This window comes from Falco naumanni, chromosome 6 (assembly GCF_017639655.2).
Source record: "Falco naumanni isolate bFalNau1 chromosome 6, bFalNau1.pat, whole genome shotgun sequence".
Lineage (NCBI taxonomy): Eukaryota > Metazoa > Chordata > Aves > Falconiformes > Falconidae > Falco > Falco naumanni.
The window spans coordinates 28,899,477-28,915,463 of NC_054059.1; the positions used below are offsets into that span (position 1 = coordinate 28,899,477).

Genomic DNA, 15,987 nt, shown 5'->3' on the forward strand with positions numbered 1-15,987 from the left:
AGGGGGTGAACTAAGGTATTAAAAAACTGTCTTCACTTGTATTTCCTTCAGTACAAGTTCCCTCTACAGATTTGTTTCATCAAATACCCAGTGCATTAAATGAAAACATATAAGCTAGTAGAATTTGGTGCCTTAATCTCTGATTACATTATTTCAGGGTGAGCAACTAAAGAAAAAGTAGTTTGTTCTAAGTTTTTCTAAGAATTTTTTTCCAAATCTAAGGGAAGCACTTTTTTTTTTTTTTTTTTTTTTTTTTTAAAGAATGAGCATTTCTGAGGCATATTCAAAACAAAAAGTACCAGGAATGTCTGGTTTAGTTGAAAATCCACTCAATTTGAAGAGGATAAAATTCATAAATATTTCTAGCAATAACGAGATCCAAATATCTGAAGCGGGTATTGTATTAGAAACCAGACCCATTATAAAGATATTCTTGGAGAAACTGAATCATTGAGTAGGCAAGAAATACTTGCCCTTGAAAGATTTCCAGTTTATAACTCCAACAACCATGAACTAGGAGAGCGCTAGGATATCAAATTATTTTCCAAAACCACCTGAAACGAAGCCAGAGACGCTCCAGGATTTATTTTTTCTTAAAGAGCTTAATATCTTCGCTACACCAAAAGTACATTGCTTCTAGCCTCAACAGGGACTTTTCTGCCAAGACTGCAGGAAAGTAAAAAAATACAGAACACAGAATATTACACTCAATTAATTACACGCTTAATTGCTCTCTTCTTCCAACAGCCTAATGAACAGAGCAAGTTTCAGTTTCAGTATGTATATGCAGCCCAGAGTTTCAAGCCCAATAAAGGAGATGCGACTGATTTGAAATGTCTGTGCTAGGATCAGACATGTTCATATAACCAGTAGTAAACACTCAGAATAAATAACACCTCTGCCCCTTGCCTTCCACTCAGAGCATCCAGGAGCTAATATGTAGGGGATTTTCTGTACAACCTGAAAAGAGAACACTGTATGTCATGGAAGCTGACAGCCTCAATTAAACTTAAGAGAATGTGGCTCATCTTAGGTCCCAGGCCAGCAGACCACCAGGTATCAGTGGAGCTTCTTCCTCTCCTTACTTCTTTGGCCAGGACCTAGCTGCGCTACTGACTCAACTTAGTTTAAGCCAGTAGTCTGAAAAGTATCCCAAGGCACACAACAACTTTCATTTCAACCTTCCCGAGGCACACATCAAAGTGATATACTAGGAAGCCAGCTGGCAAGAAGCAGGTTCCAAATGTTTGCATAAACTTCAAGTTAACTATTAAACTGTTGGCAAACAGCCCTATTCCAGTGCGAGGCACTTGCCCTCATTAAAGCCCAACAAAATAAAACAAAAACAAAGTCTCTAAGCTAAGACACTCAAGATGTTACCTATGTAAAACAAACATTTCATTTTAACAGTCAGATTCAATTTGGCTTTTACTCACTGTCTGCACTGTGTACCTCTGCATAAGGCATCTTCTTGCCATTTAAAAGCAAACGTACCTGTCCTCTCTAGTAAACAAAAAACACTTTCTTTTCCCTGGTGGTGATTTATTTTTTTTTAAAGAAATACATAGTTCTCTCAGACATTCCTAATCTCAAATGTCATACCTATCTTGCTGAAAATTCTGCAGGAAAAGCTGACACATGCCAATTCATTTACAGACAATATTATGATACCCGTTGTCAACTCTTTTATAATCCTGAAGTTCAAGAGACAGTCATTTTTTGGTTTTGCAATGGAAATTTAGCTTTGGCATTAACAATGGAGAGAATGGGCACATGTACACAGATAATTCAGTCAGACATGAGCTCAGTCAGACCCTACTCCAAGCTGGCCGGACATGAGCCAGCTCCAGTTCACAAGTCATGTAGCTGTGTTAGCACAGCACTGTGCCCACACTAATAAAACCTGCTGAGAGGCAGGGTATATTAGGCTGGGCACAGTCCTACACTGTCTGGCCAACTTCAATCAAGGACAGAGGATGCTGGGTCTGACTGCACCCATCCGTGTACACAGGCACTCCTGCTCTGTTAGACTGACTTCTGTGCATCTCTTCCTCTGAAGAATTTTTTTCTTATGTTGTAAACTATAAGGCTAGAGCACAGCACGTTTGAGGTACATTTGAGTTCTGAAGTACCTGCTTTGACCATAGCTATGGTAATTTCTTGTAGCTGTTCCAATGAAGACTTAAAAAAAAGAGAATAATTACTAGCACTACAGGGCAATGAGGGGCTAGGGCAATCAAATGGATTCTATTTACACAAAAATACTTCCAAGAGCTCTGAAACACAACTGTCCTTTATAGTAGCAGCACTTCCCCCAGGCATTTATTCTGTTGTGGAATTCAAGAATTGTAACTCAATTCTTGTCGACATCTCAAAAACAGAGGGCACATTTTAAGTAGCATTCACATCTATCTCAAAGTAAACAAACAAATAGAAAATTAAGCTATTCATTGGAAAAAACAGTGAATCCAAGTTCTTAGAAAAAGCCAGAAAACAAGACTATGAAAAGGGATCATAATACAGCAAATCACTAGCTCTTTAAAGTTTTGCTCCAAAGATACATGCAACCAAACTCATCTTCGCCTGTGCAAGGAAATTACTCAGTGTTCCAAGGATGGAAAAACCCCATGTCTTAATAACCTACTGACACAGAAACCAAAGGACAGGTGTGCATCTCTGAGCTCAAATAACTAGCCCAAAAGATCAAGGAATAGAACTGTAACATGAACAGGTTAATAACATTGAGTTTTCCTTAATAACAAATACCCTAGAGCAGCTTAAGTCTAACACAACTTCTCCATTTTGTATTCTCTTCATTTAAAAAGAAGATTAAAAAAGCCTAGAACAGCCAACCAAAACAGATTTAGTGAGCTACATACTTGATTTTTAGGAAGTGCAGTAAAAAATACTTCAATTATACAAAAGTATCTGTGCCAGCCCTTCAGTCTTGCCCATAAAAAGGCAGACAAGGTAAAAAGGCCAGTTACTACAGTGTGATACTCCTGTCTGTTTAAAAGAAACTTAACTTTTCTGTTGTCTAAAATAGGCATTTCATGTTTTTAAATAAACTATAGATTTCTGACTAAAAAAAATCATGCCAGTATATTTAAGATATCTTCAGCAGCCTTCAAACCCAAAGCCATTGATGCTAACTGGAGTTTAGCTTATTCAAAAACCGAATTTGATCTGGACAGTAGCCTTTGAATGAAATTTTAAGTCTTCTTACACACAACAGTATTTCAAAAATAGAACTCCTATTTGGATTTATGCTCTAACATTCATCATTTGAGTCCATTTTATGATCTGAACATGTTCAGGCAGACTCAGGTACTAACAGTCAAAGAACAGTGGCAAAGGAAGATGGCTTAAGGAAAGATTTAGTGCTAACTTTCATTGGAATAGCCTGCATGCTGCAAAAATACTAGATAATATCAGTCAATATTTGGGTTTGCAATAATGTCTGTTAAGTATGACCTGAGATCTAATATAGTGATTGTATTTCTTAGCTAAAAATTACATATCTGACTTCAGAAACATTAACTCAGTATTCAAAGAGGATTCTATAAGAGCGAGAATTTTGAAAGAGTAAAAAAATAAATATTTTTCATTTTGTTTTACAATATATGCAAGAATACTCAAAATAATACTGGCTAGAACAACATTAATTACTAGTGACAATCAAGACAAATAGTATTTTGGATAAGTAGCAATGCTGGATATGCACCTCTAATGTACTATAGCTGTGAAGTTCATACATCATAAATACCTGCATAAAAAAAAAATGTCAGTGCACAATTTTCAGAGAGAAGTTGAACTTTAGCCTTAGTGACAGAAATAATGCTTTTTCCACCTGAACTTAAGGAATTGAGTAACTAGCCCATTCAAGTTTTAAAAACTAAGACTAAAAATATGGGAGTTTGCCTTCCCCATTCCATTAAATAAAAAGACAACAGACAAAAAAAAATATTGAGAGCTACTCTCTAAACCTTACAAAGAACAAGGTAAAGCATTCCACTTCTAACTACAGCTAATAGTTTTTCTTAAATACAAAAACATTTTTTGTCCCCCTCCCCTTTGTTACCCAAGCATGGAATAGCTCCAGTTAATAAAATACAAGTTGGCTAGAGCTGAATTATAGAAATGGGTATTTACATCTAAAGAACACAGACATAAATGACACACAAAGAACACGTGTATATAACTTTTCCTTTCCTTAAATGCAAAAATCTAGTAACAGAAGTAAATACAACCAGACTACAGAATTGTTGACAGGAATATACTTTTGTGGTTCGACATGTACATACAACCAGTATATAGTGTCTATTCCACAAAGAAAAATGTGCACTGATGAATCTCCATGTTAAACTTAATCAAGATCATGGGGGAAGGGGGGGGGATGGGGGGGACATGATGACACAACACAACACACATGTACAGACACAACCCAGAAATAAGCTAAAGAAAATTAAATTTACATTAATTTCAAATTCATTATCTGCATGCAGACTTGTCAACTGATTTAAAAGACAGTTAAAAATGTATTTTAAAATCAGCAGCTTAGAGTTTGTCCAGAACGTCAATAAAATTACTTCAGAGAAAGTGCACATATTTTTAGAGTCTGGTCAGCTAATCTGTATATAACATCCGCATATATATCCTACTATTTGTCTCCTACGAGGCAAAACCCCCTAGTAATTTCAGTGTAGAATCAAAAACAACAGTGAAAAGCAAGTGTAATTTTCTGCATCATTCCCTAACACCGGAAGGCTTGCTTTTGTCTCCCTAAAACCAACCTGCAAAGATACAACCTACAGTTAATTCTTTCAAGTGAAGAGCTTCTCAAGTGAAAAGCACAATTCAAGTAGGACATTGAACATAAGCCAGAGCCAAGAGCCATACCTGAAGCCACACAGTAACATCTTTGTCAGAACAGAGAATAATAACTACTGCCATTACTATGTCACTATATACACCACATATTAAAGACAGTAATGAAATATTTCACAACAAATCAAAATTATTATCTTGGAAGTAAGCTACATAGCTTCTATCTAGGAATTCTTTTCTGGTCAGATATCAAAAAATTACTATTTCCAGCAAAGCTCCACTTGAATTTCCTACTGCCACTAGCCAGTTTTGGAGTCGACAGCAAAAGGAAAATTACAAACTGTTTTTTAGTGATTCAATACATTACATTAATAAATTATGGTTAGCTTAAATTTACTTCATCATGAAAAGTCAGAGAAAGTATAGGTGAATTTGCAGAAGTCATTTTCCAACATGAATACCTGAACAGCACCAAACAACTGATATATATATATATATACAATATATCAACAATACAAAACAATTTGTATTACTTACTGGTATATAATAGATATTCATTTTAGGGGCTTCATTGGCAGTCATTAGCATTCCTAAAAAGAGATTTCCATATTTAAAAATACTGCTCACAAGAGGATAACATTACTTTAATAAAAAGTATATATATATATACACACTTGAAGCATTTAATTCACATGAAGTAGATTTGTACTTACAATTTAAAATAATATTTCTGAAAAATAAATGAAAAAAATGGAAAATTTGCTGGCACAAAATGGCAACCTGAGTATTTGTAGGGAAAGAATCCTTCATAGGTTAGGGGAGGAGGGGTGAAATCACATTACTTGTAGCTTATACAGTACATATTCCTGGCGTGCAATAGAACAGCTATTTGGGATCTATGATAAATTGTTGTGTCAAATGCTAAGGAAAGAAAGGTCTGATAGCAGCACAATTAACAAAGCTTCATTTCCTACATATTCATCCTCTGTCCTCTAACTTAACTGCTTGGCACCACTTCAAGCAACACCGACTCCTGACAACCGTGGGCTGCTGTATTTCATAACAAACTTAAATAGTTCATCCCATAATACTATTTAGAACAAATCCAGTCAGTATTGCACTTAAAAGCTACCTTGGGTATAAACTTGTATTATTAATACAAGGGGTTTTGGGGGTTTTGTTTTTGAACACACAACTATAGCCTAATTTATATTTTATACATATATATATATAACACATATATAATATATAACATATATATATAAAATTTATATATATAACAGTCATAAATCATACATGGCTTACACCTTTACTTGTATTTTATCTTGGGAAATCAAAACGACAGTAGCTTCTCAACACAAAATGAGTGATGGGATATTGTGGCTTCAAGTGCTGTAATATTAGTGATACTAGCCAACCTGGGCAAACTGGAAATTTGAAATATCTACGAATATACCTACGAAATACCATGATTAAAGCTTGTAAATACTCTGAATATAAAAAACTACTGTAGAAGTATTAAAATCCATGGAAAAATCTCCTACTGCCACAAGACTTCATGTAAGTTCAAAATGAGAAATGCTCTCAATTTCCTTCTACATGAGAGTAATAAGGACATTTGGCATACACTTTTACATTTATCTCAATTTTGTCTTTCCAACATAGCTGTTCACCAGGAATACAAGAGATGGAATATGAAGAAGAAAAGAGCAATCAAGTTAGATAACATTCTGATCTAAAAGCACTGTAACATATGCCACTGAGACTATGAATAATTGGGTCAATTACTATACACCCAGAGGGCAGAAATATAATTTACACCCAACTAGAGGAACGCAATTAACATGGGTGGAGTAATCCTTTCTACCTAATCCTTTTATTAAAAAATACACAACGCAGCTGGACTTATAATGTCAGAAAAAAAAGGGGGCTTGCTTCCTTGGCAAAGCAAGAAATTTGTGAAAGCTTAGTCAGCAAACTGAGGCTGAAAACCCTACCTGAAAAGGTTTGCAGGCAATTATAGTACATACATATACACACAATGTACTATAGTATATAGATTACACACTCTTAACATATCAGTATGCTTACTACTAGTTCAGGAGACAAAGCATTTCTCCATTGACTAAACGTGAATCACTAGAGACAAGAGGACAGAAATAAATTCTGCAGGTGCTTCAAAGATGACAGTAAAAGGAAAACCTCTTTTGAGTCTTCCACCAATAATTAAAGGAGGGAAAACAGACTTTGGAACAGTACATGGGCATATACTACAGGGGAAATGAAAGAATACAAAAAAGGAACAAGTCTGTGAAAGGAGAAGTCTACTCCACACATTTTCATAGTTTCAGCTTGTTAGTTTTAACCACTTTTTATGGGGAGACCACACCCTAACAAACTACACAGCAGCCTAGTTTGATCACTTTAAAAGGGAAATAAATTAGGACTCTTTTTCCAGAGAAAAGGTTTTAATAAGACTCATCTTTGGAAAATGGTCCGAAAAACAGGAGTATGAAGCAGTAGTAAATAGGAGAAGCAGTTTGAGAAAATGCAAATTTTAAACTTAAATTTGGGGTTTTTTACAATAACTGAAACAAATTAGACAGCTTTCTACACAATGAAGATGCTGTTCAATTTCATTTATGTCCTACAACTTAACTGGAGTGAAGGCTACTTCAGTAACTGGCAAGCCTTTTTTCCCCTAGCCCCATTCTGTGCACATACGATCAGCGAAAAGAAACTCATAGCTAGTTTAAGAAATCCACTGAGGTTTGTCATCATGTAGTTTGGTCAAAGATACGCAAGGATTTGCTTCCTATGAAAGGCAGTAATACTGAAGCTGGTTGGTAAAATAATTTAATTTTTAAAAAAACCCAACTTCAAAAAAATTCAAAAAATACTCTTGAAAAAGAATAATTCACATTATACTGATACACAGTTTACCATAAATGACAGAATCCTAGAATATTTTGGGTTGGAAGAGGTCTTTAAAGATCATCTAGTCCAATCCCCCCCTTCAATGAGCAGGGATGTCTTCAACAAGACCAGGTTGCTCAGAGCCACATCCAGCCTGGCCTTGAATGTTTCCAGGGATGGGGCATCTACCACCACTCTGTGCAAACTGTGCCAGTTTCACCACCCCCATTGTAAAACATTTCTTTCTTATATTTAGTCTAAATCTACCCTCTTTCAGTTTAAAACCATTACCCCTATTCCTAGCTCAACAAGCCCTGGTAAAAAGTCTGTCCCAGTCTTTCTTATAGGCCCCCTTCAAGTGCCGAAAGGCCGCTGTAAGGTCTCCCCGCAGCCTTCTCTTCTCCAGGCCGAGCAGCCCCAACTCCCTCAGCCTGTGCTCCCAGGAGAGCTGCTCCAGCCCCCTGACCATGTCTGTGGCCTCCTCCGGACCCGCTCCGACAGGTCCATGTCTCCCCTGTGCCGAGGGCCCCAGAGCTGGACCCGGCGCTGCAGGGGGGTCTCACCGGAGCGGAGTGGAGGGGCGGAATGCCCTCCCTCGCCCTGCTGCCCACGCTGCTTCTTGTGCAGCCCAGGGCACAACTGGCTTCCTGGGCTGTGAGCGCACATTGCCAGGTCACGTCCAGCTTCTCATCCACCAGTACCCCCAAGTCCTTCTCCGCAGGGCTGCTCTCAATCCCTTCATCCCCCAACCTATGTAGATACTGGGGATTGTGCCAACCCTGGTGCAGCACCTGGTACTTGGCCTTGCTGAACTTCATCATGTTCACATGGACCCCCTTCTCAAGCTTACCCGGGTCCCTCTGGATGGCATCCCATCCCTCAGGTGTGCCAGCCACACCACTCAGCTTGGTGCCACCTGCAAACTTGCAAAGCGTGCCTTCAATCTCACTATGTCATTGCTGAAGATATCAAACAGTATTGGTCCCAATATGAACCCCTGAGGAACACCACTTGTCACTGATCTCCACCTGTTGACCACTACCCTCTGAATGCAATCATCTAACCAGTTCCTCCACTGAACAGTTCACGCATCAAATCCATCTCTCCAATTTAAAGAGAAGGATGTTGTGGAGGATTGTGTCAAAAGATCTTACAGAGGTCCACATAGTTGAAATTCGTAGCTCTTCCCTTATCCACTGATGCAGTCACTATTTCAGAATATTTTATGTTACAGTGTAGTTTCTCTTTTCCAATTCTTTATTTGTATTTTGTAATTGTGACAATGAAGTGTTAAAACTATTTCATAAGGGTGACATTAAGGTATGGGCTTTCTGAGCAGCAGTTTCTCATGAAATGTTAAAACACAAGCTAGGCAAAAATCTCTTGGGTTTCCTCAGCTGTGCTAGCTTCATGAACATCCAGGATGCCCTGAGTATGCTGAGGGGCACCAATGAGAGCACTGAGCCATAGCCATACTGGTACTTAAATGATATTTTATTTGCAGATTTCCACAACTGCAAGCTCATATTACCGAAAGTATTTCCTTATTTTCAGATGTTCAATTATTATTATTATTTAGATTCTCAATGAGCATGAGGTGGTGCTAGGTATCTTAAACTCTGGAGCAACAGTATTTATGACGAACATGCAATGCATCACTCCTACCTTAAACCTCTTAACTTCCACTGCAGCATGTTCTAGGATTCCCCGCCTGCCTCCATATAATCATAAAATACAACCTGGTTTTCATCCCACAACAGTTCTTACCAAAAGACATTAACCTGCCCCTCTCCAGACATAGTAAAGAAATGATAAGAAGAAAAGCAGAACTGACTCGAGATGAGATGACATGAGACACAGGACTGGAACACACTATCTAGATCACAGACACCTGAAAAGGCAATATCCAATAAGCAACACTGAGGAGATACATGCATTCAAATCTTTGTGCTGCAAGATTCTTCCTTCAGTCCCATGAAAATAATTTCTGCAAAAGTACTTGAGGCACGTCTACACACCCAAGGCTATACAGCATCCACAGCTGAGTGATGTCCACCCCCGTAGGTATTCAAACTTGACTGCTTATGACCTGAGCAACCTGATCAGACTTCAAAGCTGAATTAACCTCAAGTTTGGCCCTGCTTTGAGCAGGAAATACGTGACACCCAAAGCTCCCTTCCAACCTAAATTACGCTAAGATTCCACATTGTCAAATAGCTTGCTTCTGTTTCACTCCCTGTCATGAGCCCTTCATCATCAATGCTGCATGGATGTTAATTCACTCCTGGATTCTCTTTTGGATCAAATCAATAAGCTCAAAGACAAAACCTCAACGAAATACTAAAGATAATTCATTCCAATTATCTCTCTCTGTAACCACTATGGATAAGAGCAGATCAGGTTTGTCCACCTCCATGTTGCACAGTCCACAGTGTTACCACACAGTTATTCTCAAATACACCTAAATGAATTCATACACACAACCAGGGCACATGAGATGTACCCTCAGTGCCATGCCATAAAGTCCTTGTTTTGGCAAGCTTCAATACTTTGCTTGCATTATTTCTGGCACATTGATCTGGCAAAAACAAATATATGGAACATAGATTAAAACGCTATCAATGTCTTTCTGAGGGCTCAGAAAAACCTAGCCCAATTCCTAAGTATTGGAAATCTGTTTCAGAGGGGGCTAAACCTGAGAAGCAAGTTAATATTTTCATCAGCGAGGTCCTGCAGACCACTGCAGTTTTGCTGCTGCATAAGGTCAAAAATGCCTACCATCTCAGCAGGAATCAGTATTTAAGTGCTCATCTTACAGGGAAAAAAAAAAGACCAAAAAAAAAAAAAAAAGACAAAAAAGACACATTCTTAACTGAAGCTGGCAGAAAAGACAAGATAAGTTTTAACTCGTTAAAAATCTCAAACTCGCTTATCTACAATCTTGAATTTGAGCTGCTAGTATGAAGCAAAGTCCAAGTCGCTCTGTCTTCACTGCTAACTTTCTCCAAAATTAAAATAGCAGCAGAGTTTGCAACACAGGCATTCTCTGGTTCAAGAATTTTGCCCTGTGCCATTCTAGTGGCCCTAGTTTTATTACATCTTCTTCAGTACTGCTTTCTAAAAAGGAAAAAGGTGTCACATAGTAAAGAACTAAGCAACTCAAATCAAGCAGGGAAGATTAAGGCCAGTTGCAATCTAAGACACAGCCAAAGCACACGTGCACACACAACCACCATTTTGTAAAGTATCTTACTTGTAAGGTAGGATCTGGAAACTTTGGTTAAAAGCGACCCTTGGTTTTGACCTCTGAACATAACGTTATAGGAAATGACAAATTTGAAAACAGTCACAAAAAGCATGCAAATCTGTGCACTACAGAACCTACACTTAAAACCAAAGTCCTCAATCTAAGGGAGGGCACAGTAAATGCTGTATCTAAAACACGGACAGACCACATAGTTGTAAACACTTGTAAAAATACGTAAACTTGTTGTAAAGAGATTTTTCCTAGTTCTAGAAAGCAAGCTCCAATTCATCTGGGACTTAGCTGAGACAAAAGGCCAAAATTCCTATTCTTATGAAATGAAACACTTCAGCTATTTGAAAGAGCAAAAGAGGTCAGTCACTCAACTGACAGCACAGCAACTTCTAACTGCAGAGAGGCTCCGATTTAATACAGATGCAGAGGAAACAATGACACTAACTGACAAGTAACCATTTACTCCTAACTCTGTCACAAGTTAACTCTACTTTCCTCCTTATATCACCTAAACAGAAAAAACAAGACCACAGCTTGGGTTAAGTTCAATGAGGGAAAGCTTGTGTTAAGGCATTAATATATCTAACCTACCTGAGTTTGGATACAGGCAGACATCATTGATATCGTGTTCTGGCTCCATTGAAGTAAATATCTTCCCCTGAAATTACAGGAAGAAAACATAAAGAACTCCAAATAATATAATCAAATTTAGGAAATCTAAACATTAAGAATAGCCATTATAGAATCTAAGAAATAGATGGAATAAAGATGGAACAGATTTTGCTGTTTATGTATATATTTTTATATAATGTTATAGATATGTGTAATAACATTAATAAAATGTTATTAAAGGATCTGAACACAACACAAAGAACTCAATGTTGTATTTTGCCTCTGATCTGATCTCTTAGAAGGAAGCGTAGCCTACTATTTATTGAAGACACAGCAATGTACAGTGGCACCTCTAACTTTTCAACTCACTTCTGTGTTGAAAATATATGTGCTAGATTTACTTTATTTTATGCAAAAGGTGGGGGGTAAGGTCCATAGGTTCTGGGCACATTGGCAGTGTAACCCTCAGTTTGTTCAACTCAAAATTATTTAAAACTTCCAAATTCAATTTAATAAGTACCATTAGCTGAAATGATGGATTGGAAGTAGAACTTTATTCTGGAGCTTGGTTCCTCCACCTTGCTCACATCTACATGAAAGGAAATATAGCTCAGCACTTTATTTATAATTTATAAACTCAGTATTAAAGAGGTCTAAATATAAAAGTAGTAAAAGCATCCAGTGGTATCTAGCTTAGATCAGAATTGAAGTTATAAAGGTTATTTAAGAAAGAGGTAAAAGCAGGAAACAACATTCTGAAGAAAATAAGAATTGGAACAGAGTCTGAAAAACCCAGACAAAATACAGGTGCTCTTATAAGCCAACACACAAGACAGCCAGTAAAGGAAGAGTCTCTAAGAACTGGGCCACAGAATCCAAAGCATGAGAGTACATGCCTACACTGTTCTAAATGAGGGACAGGAACAGAGCAAATTTTGATCCTATTCCTCTTCTTTCTTTCCCTGCAGCAATCCCACCTACCTTTCTGGGCCCTTCCTTTCCCTCCCAGTTACATGCTGTTACCCCACCCACCTCTGGTCTCTCCCCGATGATTAATAAGAGTCCTCCCCCACCCCGGTCTTAGCAGACAAAAGCCTCATGCTCCCCACCCCAAGGCACGTCTCAGCATGGGGCTATTCTGGTATCAAAGCCATATGCTCTCCACCCCACAGTCTGCCTCTGCAGTTGGTTCCCAGCCAGAGATAGTCAGGAACCAACATCTGGGAGAGGTGGAGCCAGCTGGAACATACTCTAGGAAAGAGTCCAAAGCTATCTTTGCCTTCCAGCAGTAAGAAACCCTCCCTTTTCCCACTGCAGAGGCCACCTGACAAACCTTACAGTGTTTCACTCTCAATGAGGGAAATATATATACACCTAGGAAAAATGGAGAGCAGCCACTGCAGATGTTTTAAATAATAACCAATAATGTATTTGTTCTTTTAAACAATAAAAAATAACTGCAGAGGAGCTTGCAAAAAACCGCTTGCGATCACAGAAAAAATAAAAGAGGCTGTTGAAAGTTTATGAAGAAGCAAAACAATAGAGAAATGACTGCCTGAAATAGTCAGAAAAAAGGGCCTCTGAACTACTACAACTGCTCTTGGTATGTTTCACTATAAAGCTAGAAAAGTATAGATGGTGCACGTTTTTTAGAAGGAATACAATGACTAAAGTTAGTCCCTCAAACCAAACCAAGTTACAGCAGTATTACTATGAACCTATGGGGTAACATTTTGTGCAAGCTTCACCGACGGAAAGATAAGAAAAAGAACTGTATAATGTAATGAAAGGAAGTGTTACGAAAATTAGAGATTTCCATTTCACACAAAGGTGCAAAAGGCAGGGATAAGCCATTGCCTACTGCAACATAACCCATTACAGCATAATACACATTGTTATTTGGATCTAGGCATAGTATCTGCTTCAATCTCCAAATAGGTTTCTGTGAAAATAGGAAGCACCTGATTTTAATAGGTCATAAACTAACTGACCTACCTTTCAAGTTAGCCCTGCTTTGAGCAGGGAATTGGAACGACCATTTTTTCTCTGATGAAAATTTGCAAATGGATGTATTCAAGCATACTGTGAGAAATACACAAACCAGGGCAATGGCTAAGGTAGTACCTTTCATGTTTAAACCCTTCTATTGAAAGGAGCATCTGAGGCAGACATGTACAAACAGCTAAAAAAAAAAACCTGACATTGTATCTTTTACCTGACAGGCGGTTGAATAACTTCCCAGATGCTGGTTTATTTAGTCAGACTGGACAAAGTGTTATGTAAATTAGGACATATTAAAAATTCGACTTCCTACACTGAATTTCAGCTTTGTTATTCAAGCTGCATGAAAAAAACATAACAAAAAGGAAGTAAAAATTAGAAAATTTGAATGCAGCAACAAAAAAACACTTACCGTATCTTTGTTCCACATTTTTATGATTCGAGAGTCTGCAGAGATAATTAAATCCAACTGATGCTGAAACTGAATTGACTTAATAGGCAGGCCATAGTGGTGATCTTTGACTATTAATGGATTACTAGACCGGAGATCATATAATAAAACCTTGAAGAATAAAAGGGATTAAATTTACAATATTGTAATGCTAAGAGGAAGTCATGCACATCAGATCTTCACTGAAGACTTAACTAAACTTGAGATGTTTTACTGAAATACACGGACAGAATTTACATAAAAGAAATCGGTTTAATTTCTGAAAATAGTTTATTAAGTGAGCCTAGTTTAATCTGGCAGTATATTTTAACCTCAGCATGCTTCAGCCTAGAAAAATTAAGAGCAAATTTAAGAGCTTCTAAAGTATTTTTTATTCCTATTGGGAAAATGAGCCATTTTCAAGGCTGTTAGCATTTTTTAATTACTAATATTTCACTTTCAGGTCCTTGTGCTGTTCTCACAGGATTTGAATTTTCAGACCCCCTTCCACATTCAGTAACACTTCCACTCAATGAAACCCCACAGAATGTAATTTTTTATGTTAAAGAAGGTAGAAAATACAGGCCCTGTCTTCCAGAAACCTGCATTTTTATCTCCAAAGTTTCCTATGGAACTTAAGAGACCTTGCTTGAATCTTTCATACACAAAGTGTGAATACTAATAATTTTGGGGGAAAAAATATTACTGGTTTGTTTAATAAAAAAGTATAATCTCCAATAAAACTTGCCTGGTACGTATGCTAACATTATTGTAAATACAACTCTTACATACATACTTGCTCTTGACAGGCTAGTTTTCCAAACCCATGAAAAGACTGATGAAGGCAGAACCCCCCAACCCCCACCATCATTTTATAAATATGATGGCAACGATGAATAAATGAATATAAGTGCTGCTTTATAGAAAGATAAGATAGTAAAAACAATAGTTGAAAAGACAATCACTTCTGCTTCTTTGGCCACCATCAAGATAACTGAGAGCGTATGTTGCATTGAGATGGTACTGATAGTCTCAAAAAGCAGCAACATCCCCACATACTTGACTGAAGTCATAAGGAAACTACAGAATTGGAAGTTATGTAGTATGTAGGTTGTAATGACTTTAAGTGGTCCCTATAGTGTTCTAAAGAGCAAGACCATTTGACAAAATTAATTTGCAGTTTAAGAATGACTATTACTTCTCTATACATATAATTTACACTCTTAAGAATTTGTGTTAATAGATATTAACATTACAATAAGTGCACTCAACGTATGATATACTTGGACCGGCAATTGCAAGAACTCCTAAGAACTGCTGTAGATTAAGTTAAGCCTACCTGCCCAGTAGTTGTTCCAACAGCCATATTCAAAGCTCCATCAAACTTCAGGGCTGAAACAGATGGTAAACCATCTATCCTGCAAAGCATGATGCTTATAGTTAGACATTCTTTCAATAAAGGCTGCAAATAATTTTGAAATGTTAAAAATCACTAATTAATTAAAATTAATTTACAGATATCACTCAGAAATACTACTTCAAAAAGCTGCATTGTTTACATCCACAACTTGTGGTTGTATAGAGAAGTAGCCACTAGTACTCAGATCAGTAACTAAGAGACTCCTTTATGACTAAGAAAACCCTTTATTCACACCAGCAACAAGACCAGACCTTGGGCAGGCCATTTTAATGCAAAGTGGGATCTGTTCCTAAATGCAAAACTTCTGAAAGAAACAGAAGAACACACTTTGAAAGGTAGCCTTTACTCACTCTGCATCTGCTGTCACACTGCTTAAAGCACAGTCCAACACACCAACTCGATTTCTAGTTCTAGGATCCCAGCATTCCACTTTACCCTAAACAGTTTAAAAAAAATATATTTCAAGCTTATCCAACAGAAGTCAGGTACTCTGAAAGTGTTTAAAGAAAATTATGAATTAAT

The 15,987-nt window shown here is 37.4% G+C and overlaps 1 protein-coding gene across 1 annotated transcript in view; it reads right to left on the reverse strand.

Moving 5' to 3' along the window:
• The window catches only part of NOL10 (nucleolar protein 10), a 53,199-nt gene that overhangs the window by 26,116 nt on the left and 11,096 nt on the right, over positions 1–15,987 (reverse strand). The window contains exons 9-13 of the mRNA XM_040598511.1: positions 15,816–15,901; positions 15,385–15,463; positions 14,028–14,177; positions 11,594–11,660; positions 5,365–5,417 (exon numbers count right to left, since the gene is read on the reverse strand). Coding sequence (XP_040454445.1) covers positions 5,365–5,417; positions 11,594–11,660; positions 14,028–14,177; positions 15,385–15,463; positions 15,816–15,901 — 435 coding nt within the window. The remainder of the gene's footprint in view (positions 1–5,364; positions 5,418–11,593; positions 11,661–14,027; positions 14,178–15,384; positions 15,464–15,815; positions 15,902–15,987) is intronic.